At 34.9% G+C, this 12,152-nt stretch overlaps 1 protein-coding gene and 1 long non-coding RNA gene across 3 annotated transcripts; one reads left to right on the forward strand and one right to left on the reverse strand.

The window, feature by feature from the left end:
* Positions 1-2,862: 2,862 nt before the first annotated feature.
* LOC107900760 (uncharacterized) lies at positions 2,863-10,034 on the forward strand. Of its 2 annotated transcripts, XR_005916852.1 has the most exons (6): positions 2,863-3,463; positions 3,683-3,867; positions 3,988-4,088; positions 4,172-4,526; positions 4,643-4,735; positions 9,905-10,034. It is a non-coding gene; the product is annotated as an uncharacterized lncRNA (long non-coding RNA). The 2 variants fall into 2 exon arrangements; XR_005916851.1 differs by lacking the exons at positions 4,643-4,735; positions 9,905-10,034 and having other exon boundaries at positions 2,863-3,867; positions 4,172-4,536.
* LOC121219852 (uncharacterized) lies at positions 10,026-12,152 on the reverse strand. Its single transcript, XM_041098388.1, has 3 exons — positions 11,469-12,152; positions 10,884-11,381; positions 10,026-10,739 (listed from the first exon to the last, which is right to left on the reverse strand). The coding sequence occupies exons 1-3, from the start codon at positions 11,605-11,607 to the stop codon at positions 10,219-10,221; spliced, it is 1,158 nt and encodes a 385-aa protein (XP_040954322.1). The 5' UTR covers positions 11,608-12,152; the 3' UTR covers positions 10,026-10,218.

Genomic DNA, 12,152 nt, shown 5'->3' on the forward strand with positions numbered 1-12,152 from the left:
TAGTTATGTTTTTATAAATTGTGAATTATATTTGATATGTGAATTAATATTGAATGTGGAAGGAAAATTATTCATGAATTATTTAAGTGATAAAGTGTTTAAAATAAAGTGTTAAGTGTAAATTCCCGGTTGAACTTAGGAATAGAAGTGGATACAAGTGACATGTCACTAGAGATCAGTGTTACAGTGAGTTCCGGGTGCTGGGTGATCTAGCATGTGTTGCAGACACCTGACAGCTTGTGTGAGTAGGCCCGTGGACATTTCCAGTGTTATTGATCAGTGGTAGCTTCGGCTACATATCAGTGGTAGCTTCAACTACATTTCAGTGGTAGCTTCGGCTACATAACAGTGGTAGCTTCGGCTACATAACAGTGGTAGCTTCGGCTACATATCAGTGTGACACTTATGTGCTAAATCTCTACGTATCTGTGTATATTCCGAGTGTTCAACGGGATTAATAATGAATTAAAGTGAATATGAAATGAAGTGTGTATGTAGGTACGTTTTAAAAGAATGAGCAGATGTGATAAATGTTAAGTGTATGAGTGCATGTGCAAGTGAAATGGGTAAGATTATGCATGTGTAAGTGATTGAAATTGCTAAGAAATGTTTGATTAGTTGTATGAGAGAAATGTCAATTATTAAATGAGTACTTATTGTTTACATGTAACTTACTAAGCTAATTGTAGCTTACACCTTTCTTTCTTTCTTTTGTTTTATAGTGATTTAAGCTTGCTCGAATTTGGAATCGTCGGAGCTCGTATCACACTATCATAACCATCTCGGTATTATGTGTTTTTCAGAATGTTTAAAACTATGGCATGTATAGAGTCTTAATCATTTTGAGTATTTTCATATGATATGGGTAAGATTAGCTATTGAAATGGTTAGTAAAGATTATGTTTTGGTGTTATATATGTGTAAATGGTAGTTAATACAAAGAAGCAGTTTCTTTGACAGCAGCAGTGATGTGAATGTGAAAAATCACCATAAATAGTAGAAATGGTATTAGAGAGTGAATGATATATATAATTAAATCTTATCAAGTCTATTTTTACATGAAAGAAACGTTATAGGTAAAAGAATTTTATATTCTGAGATATTTGAACTTTAGTGTGACAGGGTCAGAATGGTTTTTGAAGTACTCTTTTCTAAATTTATAAAATCATTATAAATTTCACAGAAAGAATTATAGGTCATAATTTATATTTCTAGATTCCCTAGTGAGTCTATTTTCAAAATAAATAAATTTTAACCTTATATGAATTATGTACAATGAGATAATTGATTTTTAGTGCCAAGAGGTCAGAACTATCAAGTAGTGAAACAGGGGATACTTAAATGAATAAACTGTACTAATTTGCTATACCAAAAATTCTAAAAATTTTATGGTAATAAGGTATATGAGTCTAGTTTCAGAGAAAATTTACGGATTTAAATTTCGAGTTTCTTAACTTGAGATATAATTAAATTAGTGACAGTCGCGCAGATGGGCAGTTTTGCTATGAACAGTGAATTTAATTTTAAAAACAAATTTTTATGCTCCGAATTGGTAAATTAAGTTGGATAACATCTCGTACTCAATTACGGCGATGGTCTCGGGTAAGGGGTGTTACAAATAGCATTTGGATCTGCCCTTTCAGTTCATCAAGATTCTCATTGCCATCTTGCCTTTCAACTCATTCAAAGAAATCACAACCAATCTACACCATTCAAATATATAAATAAATATAACTCAAAAATTAACTCTCTCATTTTAACTAAATAACATCATCAAACTAAACTTCATATCAAACAAAACTTATTTAAAAAATCAACCCTATAATATTGATAGTAAACATTCTTTACCCAATTATTAGTACATCTCAAATTCAAAGCAAAACAAAATTCCTATCAAATTAAGCCTTCAACATAAAAACTCATAGATATATGCAAATACCTAACATTTATTTACACCAAATATGGTGTGAAACAAAAACAAAAAATAAAATAAATTAAAATACCTCTTTATACTTTGAACAACCATAGAATTTCTTCCCTTTGCTCCAAGGGGTATTTGAAGTACAAATAGGTGCTCTTAATCCATAGTAACAATGAACAACCCTCAACCCACAATAAGTTATTGAGCTTGCAATCGACATCTACTACATCCAGCCAAGTAAGAAAGAAAGAACCCAAAGTTTTTGCTCTAAAAAAAATGTTCAATCAAACAAGGGTTTCATTAAAAAAATGGTTCTTGAAACTTACCCCCTACCAATTCTACAAGGGATTGAAGGTTCTAAAAAGATTATTGAAAGGGCTAATGAATTTTTTGAAGCAAATAGAGTTATTGAAATGTTTTGAACGAAACAGGGTTCATGAAATTTTTAAAGGATATATTCAAGGAGTGAAATTTTACTTACCCTTTAAATTTAAGAATTTTTAAACTATTTTTAAATGCATTTATGAATTTTATTAATATTTTGAAAAAAATAGACGTCTATGTGGCAAGTTGTGGTTAGCTAAATTTTTTTTTAATTGGACTACTAGTTGAGGTAAAATGGGTAACAGTTTAATAGTTTAAGTACCAGTTCTGACCAAAAAAAAAGTTTAAGTATCAATTTGGAAAAACTGGTATAATTTAACTACCATTTTGTTATTTAAGCTAAAACCTAACTATAGAATATATATATTTTGATAAAATGATCGTGTATTTTATTGGAAAAAAAAAGAAAACAAACTAAAGGCCCAACAGACCATTGGACCCAGACCAAATACATCAATACTGGAAGCAAAAATTAGCCCCACTATAATGTTAATAGTGAAAACCTCCTAACAGAAATTAAACCACAACTTAATGGAAACAGAAAGTAATAAATGAAAATAAGAAAAGGAACCTAAATATCTACCCCAGTTAATTCAAAAACGGTTGGATTCCATTAATTCTCTCAATTTGTCATTTCAAAATCAAATTCGTTCTGACGATAGTAGTTTCCAAGGATAAAACTTTATTTGCTATCTTCTTTTGAAATCATTTCCCTCAAATGCTCCTTCAGTCTGGATTTCTTGGCCATCTTCTCTCTGAAGCGAAACTATGATGCTTCAGCTCTTCTCCCATCAGGTAAAAGGTTTCTCCTTTATCAAGAGCGTCTTTTGCTAGTCTATGTGCATGTAAGTTCCCTGATCTGTGAATATGCTGAAATATAATCTCTTGAAAACAAGGTTTCTTATTCTGAATAAATGAAAGGAAGAAAAGGAACCTAAATATCTACCCCAGTTAATTCAAAAATGGCTGGATACCATTAATTCTCTCGATTTGTCATTTCAAAATCCAATTCGTTCTGACGATAGTAGTTTCCAAGGATAAAACTTTATTTGCTATCTTCTTTTGAAATCATTTCCCTCAAACACTCCTTCAGTCTAGATTTCTTGGCCATCTTCTCTCTGAAGCGAAACTATGATGCTTCAGCTCTTCTCCCATCAGGTAAAAGGTTTCTCATCTATCAAGAGCGTCTTTTGCTAGTCTATGTGCATGTGAGTTCCCTGATCTATGAATATGTTGAAAGATAATCTCTTGAAAACAAGGTTTCTTATTCTGAATATCTCTGATAATAGCTCCAATCATTAATTTATCTGTTAAAGTAGTTTGGCATTTTTTTATTTTTTTGGAGTCCCCCATAAGTTTAACCGATTGAACTTTTAGTGAGATCCCTAGCCTTGTGCCTTCTAAACATGCATACACTTCTGCTGCAAATGGAGAGGAAACATTGTTGTGAATGATCGTCTTTAAGACCAGTAGTTCCCCCCTTAGATCCCAACCCACCAGACCTGTGGCTGATTTGAAGTTTCTACTGTCAAACGCTGCATCGAAATGGATCGTTACTCTTGGTATGTCCTCCTGGATTCTGTAGTTTCTATTCATATTAGCAGGGATCTTCATTGCTTCTATTCCTTCATATTCTGCCATATGCCTTTGTATGTTTTATGCTAAAACTCTTCCTGTTGTAGTTTTCCCCTCATGTATGAATTGATTTCTGGAAAACCATATCAACCATAAAGCATAACAGTAGAGTCGGCATTAAGCATCGTTACTACTCTTAAAAACTCAGGTTAGCTACTTCCATAAACTTTGATTCATATTATTCATGACCCAGGATAACTGTAAAAACTGCCAAACTTCTGTTGTTATAAGGCATTCACAGAAGACATGAAGGTTGTCTTCTGCCCAGGAGCAGCAGCGGGGACATCTGTTGTTTGAAATGACTTTCCTATACCTGAGATTAGGAATATTAGGAATAAAATCCCAGGAAATTCACCAAATAGTGATTTCAATTTTTGAAGGTAGGGCTCCATAATTTCCTGTAAAATTCATTAGTTTCGGTTTGTAATAAATAATTAGTAGGATCGGAATAACATCTTGTAATAGTTTATAGACACTGCATACTGAAAACTCGCCGGATAATTCTCCTTTCCAAACTTAAGTATCCTCGTGATCAATCTCTACAAGAAGGATCTATAGAATTTTCTAAGCAATTTCCGCTTGAAAGGTACTATTAATCAAATCCTACCTCCATTTTCTGTATCAATAAGATCTGAGACTAACTGTAATTCCCCATTGTTTGATTTGTTATGTCTGTCAATTGTATCATTCCCCTGTATCCAGCTATCTTCCCAAATAGAAATTTTATCTCCTCTGCCCACTCTGCAGCACATACCTTTTTGGAGGAGTCCCTTTGCTGCCAAAATACTCTTCCAGGTAAGTAACGGTAAATTTCCCAACTCTGCATTTAGAAAACTTGATTGCGGATAGTATTTTGCTTTTAAAGCTATGGCTAATAAAGAATTTGGATAATTAATAAGGCGCCAACCTTGTTCGGCTAATAACGCAATATTAAATTGACCAAGATTTTGAAAACCTAGACCACCATTTTCTTTTAAGGAACAAAGGTTTTTCCAAATGCACCAATGAATTCCCCTTTTTCCATGTCCTTTCTTCCACTAGAACCTCACAACGATACTTTCCAGTTCATCACATAGAACTTTAAGTAATAAAAAACAAGTCATCGTGTAAGTTGGTATAGCCTGAAGAATGGCCTTTATAAACACTTCCTTTTCACCCTGAGATAAAAACCTGTTACTCCAATTGTCAATACGTTTTTTGAGTCGGTCCTTCAGATTTTAAAAAATTTTCTTTTTTTTCGACCCACCATATTAGGCAACCCTAGGTAACGTTCTGGTTCGTTCAAACTGTGGACCCCCAATAGATTGACGACCAATCTCTTATCTTCCTCCAATGTGTTCTTGCTAAAGAATACTGTTGATTTGTCAAAATTAACACATTGACCCGAGCAAGATTTGTACTCGCGTAGAATGTCCTTTGGTAAATTAGCACCCTTGCTTGTTGCTTCCCCAGATAATATGCAATCATCAGCGAATAATAGATGGGATACCTGTGGGCTATTTCTACTAACCTTAACACATTTTAAGAAACTTCCATTTATTGCTAGTCTCAGTAGGCTCGATAGACCCTTACCACATAAAAGAAATAAGAACGGACTTAACGAATCACCTTGTCTGAGTTCTCTAGTTGGTAGAAACTTATCCCCAATATGCCTATTGATGACTATTGAATAAGAAATAGTGTTTACACATTTCATAATAGCATCTACCCAACTCTGATCAAACCACATCCGTATCATTATCTCCTTTATAAAATTCCATTCAACCCTATCATATGCTTTACTCAAATCGAGTTTAACGGCCATATGCCCTTTTTTCCCCAATCTCTTCTGTTTTAACATATGCAATATTTCATAGGATAACAGCACATTATCTGATATTAATCGACCTGGCACAAAGGCACTCTGCGCTTCATCAATACATTTTCCAGTAACTCCTCGAAATCGATTTGCTATTGCCTTTGCCAGAATTTGATAAAGCACGTTACATAGGCTGATCGGCCGAAACTGCGTCATATTAGAAGGGCTGGTAACTTTTGGGATAAGTACTATATTGGTAGAGTTAATTGAACTAACCTCCATATCCCCATTTAGAATTCGTAAGCAAAATGAGGTGACTTCTTCTCCAACAATATGCCAGCATTTCTGATAAAATAGAGCAGGGAATCTGTCTTCTCCTGGTGCCTTAATGGGTCCCATGTCGAATACTGCTTCTGTAATTTCATTTTTTGTGTATGTTACTGTAAGTTTTTGGTTATCTTCCGCATAGACACAACACTTGATCCCTGATAGTAGTTGATTATAGTTCCCCCTACCTCCTGCTGAAAACTATCTTTGAAAATAAGACCGCGCAACACCCTATATTTCCTGTAAGGCCACCATTTCTCTTCCGTCTTCGTTTTGTAACTTATGAATAAGATTTGTCCTCCGCCGCTGTGATGCTTGACTGTGAAAAAATGATGTGTTTCTATCACCAAATTTCAACCAGTTTAGATGGCCCTCTGTTCCTAGTAATATTCATCTTTTTCGATCTCAAAATTTAAATTAATTTTCGTATCAATCAACTCAGCTAAGTTCTTATCATCTCTTTCAGCTTCAGCCAACTCCGCTAGTTTTTCTGTTAGGATCTATTTTTTCTTTTTCCTCTTTATTTGAATTTGCCCAGCCCATTACTTCAAGCCTTTTTTTTAAATTGTCCAACTTCTGTAATAGCTCCTCTAAAGATTTCTCCTACAAACACTTAACTTCATTAATGAAAGACTCCTCCAATGACCACCAAGCTTCAAATTTAAAATTATTGTTCCCCAATAATTCTTTACACTTTCTTGTATTAATAAGAAGAGGGAAATAATTTGAAAACAAATGCACTAGATGTTGGATTTTCACCTCCGGAAACATATCAATCCATTCTGTGTTGGCAACACCTCTGTCTAGTCGTTCTTGTATGTTCGTCTCTGATAAATTACCTCTCTTCCAAGTGAACCAGCTACCATAAAAACACACGTCATTCAGTTGACATTCCTCTAGTGCTCTTCAAAAGAGTTCCATCCTTCTTTTATCTCTAGGCCGCCCTCTTTTTTTTTCGAATCCATACATAATTTCATTGAATTCTCCACAAACAAACTAAGGGGTTTCCACATCAGTAGCTAAGCTTTTCAAAACAGCTCATGAATCATTCCTATCTTGCACATATGGGGATCTATAGAATCCTGTAAATCTCCAATTGGTTTCTTCTTCCTTTTCTTCAATTACCACATCAATGTGTCTTTTAAAAAAACTATGGAAAATTATATTAACATCAGTCCTCCATGATAGACACAATCCTTCTCTCGTACCTTCTGAATCAATTTTAATATCATTCGCAAAACCACAACTTCTACAAACTTGTTCCATCTGTTGTCTACTCAGCTTTGTCTCTATAAAGAATACTATTTGGGGATTATATATCTTCAGCAAATACCAATGTCTTTTAATCGTCTGTTGTCTCCCTAAACCACGGACGATCCAACTTATGATTTTTATTGCGCCCGGTCGGCTTGCCTCTTAAAAGCCGCCGATGATAAAAGGTTAAATTCCACCATTCTTCTATTCCTTGTCATTGCATTACCACTCTCTTCATTTCCTGTTGGATCTTCCATCTCCCCCCTGTTTCACTTTTTCCCCTCCTCCCCTATTAAGGTATCATCTTCTAAATCATGCTCCATGGCCATTTGCATCTGATTGAACCAAGATTTGACCTTCCGTTGATCTAGAGATGACACTCTTCCTTCTATGTTAAAACCCAGAATTGGATCAATGGCTTTTCCCCTTCTTTCTTTCGTATCCCCATCCCATGATCTAATCCCCAAAACCTGATTATCCGTCCAACTTTCTTCCTATTTTCCTTCACCTTCTTCTCGTAACCATATACTATTCATTGATAGGGCTCTTCGAGATTGTGCTCGCAATGATAAATCCCAACCCATTTCAGCAATACCCACCCCTAACATCATTTTTGCTTCACAAAAAGAGTCACTGTGTCCCAAACGTCGGCAATAGAAACAGAAAAATGATAAACGTTCATACTTAAATTTAACATACGAGTGTATACCACCACACATAACCTGCTTCTTTCTTTTCAAGGGCTTCCTAATGTCAATCTGTACCCTTACCCTCATGTAATTACAGTTTTCCTTCCCCAAGTTTGAACCATCGTACTCCAAGAAAACTCCTATAAAATTACCCAGTTGTATTGCTAGATTTTCAGAAAATAACTTTATTGGGACGTCATGAATTTGTACCCAGAAATGGGTAAAATTAGTGGTACTTTTATTGGATCATCTCCCCTTTTCAATTTACAAAGTATCAACAAATGATTATTGAAAGTCCATGGTGAACCTTTTAAAACCCTCTCCATATCCATACTATGAAAAAACTGAAAAAGATACATTTTTCCCCTAGACCTCAAATTTGGACCCCACGAACAGGATGCCACAGGTTTGCCATAGTGCTTTTCATGGCTGGATAGTGAATTATACTGGTTGTTAGGAAACATCCCACAAGCTGAATTTCTCCCACTTCTCTTTGCGTGCTCGAATCTACCTGAATCTACAAAATTTCTTCTTCTTCCTCATTGAGCAACAATTGTGCTAATTCAGTCTCCATGAATGCAAGTCTAAAGGCCAAAACACGATCACCACTCTCCCAATCGTAGAAATAAAATATCCTGAAAGCGTCGGTTGCAAGAATCAAAAACAAAGACTAAAACAAGAAAACCTAAAAAGTCATACCAAAGGCGGCAGACAAAAGCGTTCTAGGGTAGCAGACACTACTTTGTTTGATATGGTATATATTTTTAACTTCAAAAATTAGAATATATATATTAGATTTATAACCATCTTTAATATTTCAATTGTTTATGCCTTCCATATTCCTTTTTCATTTCTTATTTATTTTTGGTATCTTTTTTAATTAAACTAAAAACAAAATTAAAAAGAATTAATGGCTCGTAAAAGCACTTAAAACATATTTTTTTATTTTTACCTTTTTATATTTCTTATCAATTTTCTTTTCATTTGTTTATAAGTAAATATAAAAAATAAATAATATTCTATATTAATTAGTTTAAAGTTTATTATGAAAAATTTAAGTACTAAAAATAAAAATTCTTAATTAGGTAATGTAAATGTAAATATATATTTCATAAATAATCTATGTTTTAAAGAATTATTTTATTTTAAATAAAAAAAAAGAAAAGAAAAGCTTCTTTTTTTGAGAGCTGGCTGGGGTCCATTGAGGCCCATTCTTTTTAATGATCTATGTTTTCTGGAACTTTTATGGGCTCCTATGCCGTATTTGTTTTATCTTGTCAGATATATATTGCCGTGAAAAATATTTGGTAAAAAGACTTCTCCACTCCCTTTTAGTTTTGAAATTTAGCAAATTGGCTCCTCTCAAAAAAATAAAAGCAATTTAAGTCCTATCAATTTTTGAATTTGAGAAAATAAGAACAATTAATCACGACGTTAATGTTTTCTATTAATTGTATATGATTTCGATTGGTATAATAAAGATTACATTCTATAAATTTGGTCCTAATTTAACAAATTTATCCGGCAACATTTGTGCAAATGTGTAAAAGTTGAGGTTAAATTTTTAGAATTAATATCAAAATGATAAAATATGTAAACATCAAAAGATAAAATTAAAATTATGTACAAGTGACGGAAGACATTAACATTGTGATTAATTGTCCTTAATTACTCAAATTCGAAATTGACGGAGATTAATTAGCTCCAATTTTTTAAGAGGGTCTAATTTATTCAATTTTAAAATTGCCCATCTCCACAACATGATGGATAAGATGGAGAAAGATTTTAGTCCACTTTAGACTTGATACATCAAGAATGAGTTGTCTTATTCTTAGTCTACTTCTTGAGTAATGGTTACATTTCATTCATTTAATACCCAAGGAAAATGATGTGTAGGCAAAGAACCCGACAGCTCATATTGGTTTGATCACCATTGAAGATGTTGGAAATCAGGCTACTACTAGTTCTTTTTTACTTTGAATTTTATTGATACATTAAGTTAAGACCGTCCAAAGAATGATCAAACACAGATAGCATCTTCAAATTGTTATCCATGATTGCTGAAAGTCAACATTGGCAACGCATTCCTCCATCTGGTTTTAGACAGCTTACAAGAACCGCTAAATATACAAACGTAAAACCATTACAAAACCCTTCACTTACCATCTTATATGCTCTAGTGCTTCATAAAAAAAATTTTCACTTGGCATCTAAACAATAGGGTAAACCCTAACTTCATCCAGAACAGGACCACAAAGAGACCCGAAGTCATCACTCCTCGTGTGGTAGTAAGAGCTGTAGAATGTCACTCTTGTCCTGGCTGTATCAGCTTTGAACATTAAGCTTGCAGCCTTGAATTCACCTTTTCCACGTGATGTGAAGGGAACTTTGACTGTATGTTTGGCAGCGAAAGCCTCCACCATCATTTCTCCGTTGCAACCGTTGCGAGCGTCCCCGATGATGAACGTCATGTTGTATGATTTGTTGGGGATGGTCCTGAGGATCTGGGCGATGGCACTTTCTCTCCCGGCAACCAGCTCGACTGCGGAGTGTCCCGCCGGGACGTTGAAGTGCTTTGCATCGATGAATTTTACGGCTTTAAGTGATTCAATGATCCAGCCCGGGAGTGGGGATGTGAAATCCTCTTGCCGAGGGGGGAGCAAGACACCATTGGTGGAGTTGACTAGGCGATGAGGACCCTCTTCAAAGCCATTGTTCTTCACCAGATTATCTGCAATGTTTAATCATGGTTTAAATATTGAACCAAATAAATAACATACCCAAATTTTGAAATCCAAACTAATCCTACCCAAATTGAAAAAGTTAACAACTTTGCAAATAAAAACCAGCATAAGAATTGGGTATAGGTCTTTACATCTGGTAGCTCTGGGACGGACAAGCTCCTTAATAGCAACCGCATCCAACAATGGACCACAGGTGGGATCCTCTTGAACACCTGGGTTATGGAATTTAACAGTGGCATACTTGGTTTTGGGAATGAAACCCCAAGCATAAACGTCATCACCGATACTACTGTACAAGGTCTGCAAGGGAAGGTCCCCTGACTGAGTACCCACCGACACTCTCAACACCTCGTCTTGCGCACAAGTCCTGGACGCCCCAAAAGTCAGCGCATACAGTACCCCTGGTTTTACAGGTATGGTTTGAGAAATGGTGGCCTCGTTTCCGAGCTTCACCGCATGGACGCCATGAGCGACGGGGTAAAACATCCCACCAGGTTGAGGCCCACCCGAGATGTACTCGACTAGCCCTGTGATAGTCCATTTGGGAAGTGCGTGTGCTCCTTTGAGTACTGTTTTCTTTAAGGCAGTCGGGCTGGGCTGTTCTTCAAAGTTGCCATTTTCAAGATACCCTGAAACAACAAGCAGAACCAAGATTTCCATTTGTAAATTGAAAATAAATAAATAAATAACAACAAATACCCAGTGATATTTTTTACCTTCAAAAGGTTTAGAAGCGATTTTCTTATGAGCATAAGATGGAACACCATGTTTAGCTGAAACAAGAGATATAGGACCCAAAACACAGCCGGTGAGCAGCAAGGTAGAAGCAAGCAAAAATGAAGCAGATATTGTCATTTTCTTTTCTTTGTTAGACAAAGAAAAAACCCAGAGGAGTTAAAGAGATAAGTGAGGAGCTAAAGGGTAGGGATCCTAGTGTTTGCATTTATAGTGAGAAATGGGATAGAAAGAGAAATAGCAAAAAGTAATTAGTGTTGGCATACATAAATGGCGTGTTAAGTAAAGAGCCCAAAAAGATGCTTTACAGCAACAACGGGGTTGTCGGAGGAGAGTCTCAATTATTTCCAATTTTCAACCCGATTTCTTCTCCACAATTAATGGAATAGAAAAGACATTTAAATGTTTATTACAAGATCAGATACAGATGTAAAACCCAACATTTATGGTAACAAAGTAACATCATTAGTATTTCAACCTACTTAAATATCCAATTTAAAGATTTTCAAAAATTATTGAGACATGAGTTGGTTTTAAGCTGCTTAACATTCTTTCTATGAATATTATTATGTGATACTTAAAAATTTAATTAAATCATTTCAAAATTATGAATGAAGTCAAAGTCCAATTCAGCAGTATGAAATTGCTGTTAAGCCTTCCACATC

The sequence above is a fragment of the Gossypium hirsutum genome, chromosome D08 (assembly GCF_007990345.1).
Source record: "Gossypium hirsutum isolate 1008001.06 chromosome D08, Gossypium_hirsutum_v2.1, whole genome shotgun sequence".
Classification (NCBI taxonomy): domain Eukaryota; kingdom Viridiplantae; phylum Streptophyta; class Magnoliopsida; order Malvales; family Malvaceae; genus Gossypium; species Gossypium hirsutum.

Excerpts from the sequence above, each read along its gene's own strand:
- LOC121219852 (XM_041098388.1), bottom strand. The coding sequence starts at position 11,607 with ATGACAATATCTGCTTCATTTTTGCTTGCTTCTACCTTGCTGCTCACC. Across the intron at positions 11,382-11,468 it reads CGCTTCTAAACCTTTTGAAG|GGTATCTTGAAAATGGCAAC; the intron begins GTAAAAAATATC and ends TTGTTGTTTCAG. Across the intron at positions 10,740-10,883 it reads CCGTCCCAGAGCTACCAGAT|ATAATCTGGTGAAGAACAAT; the intron begins GTAAAGACCTAT and ends TAAACATTGCAG.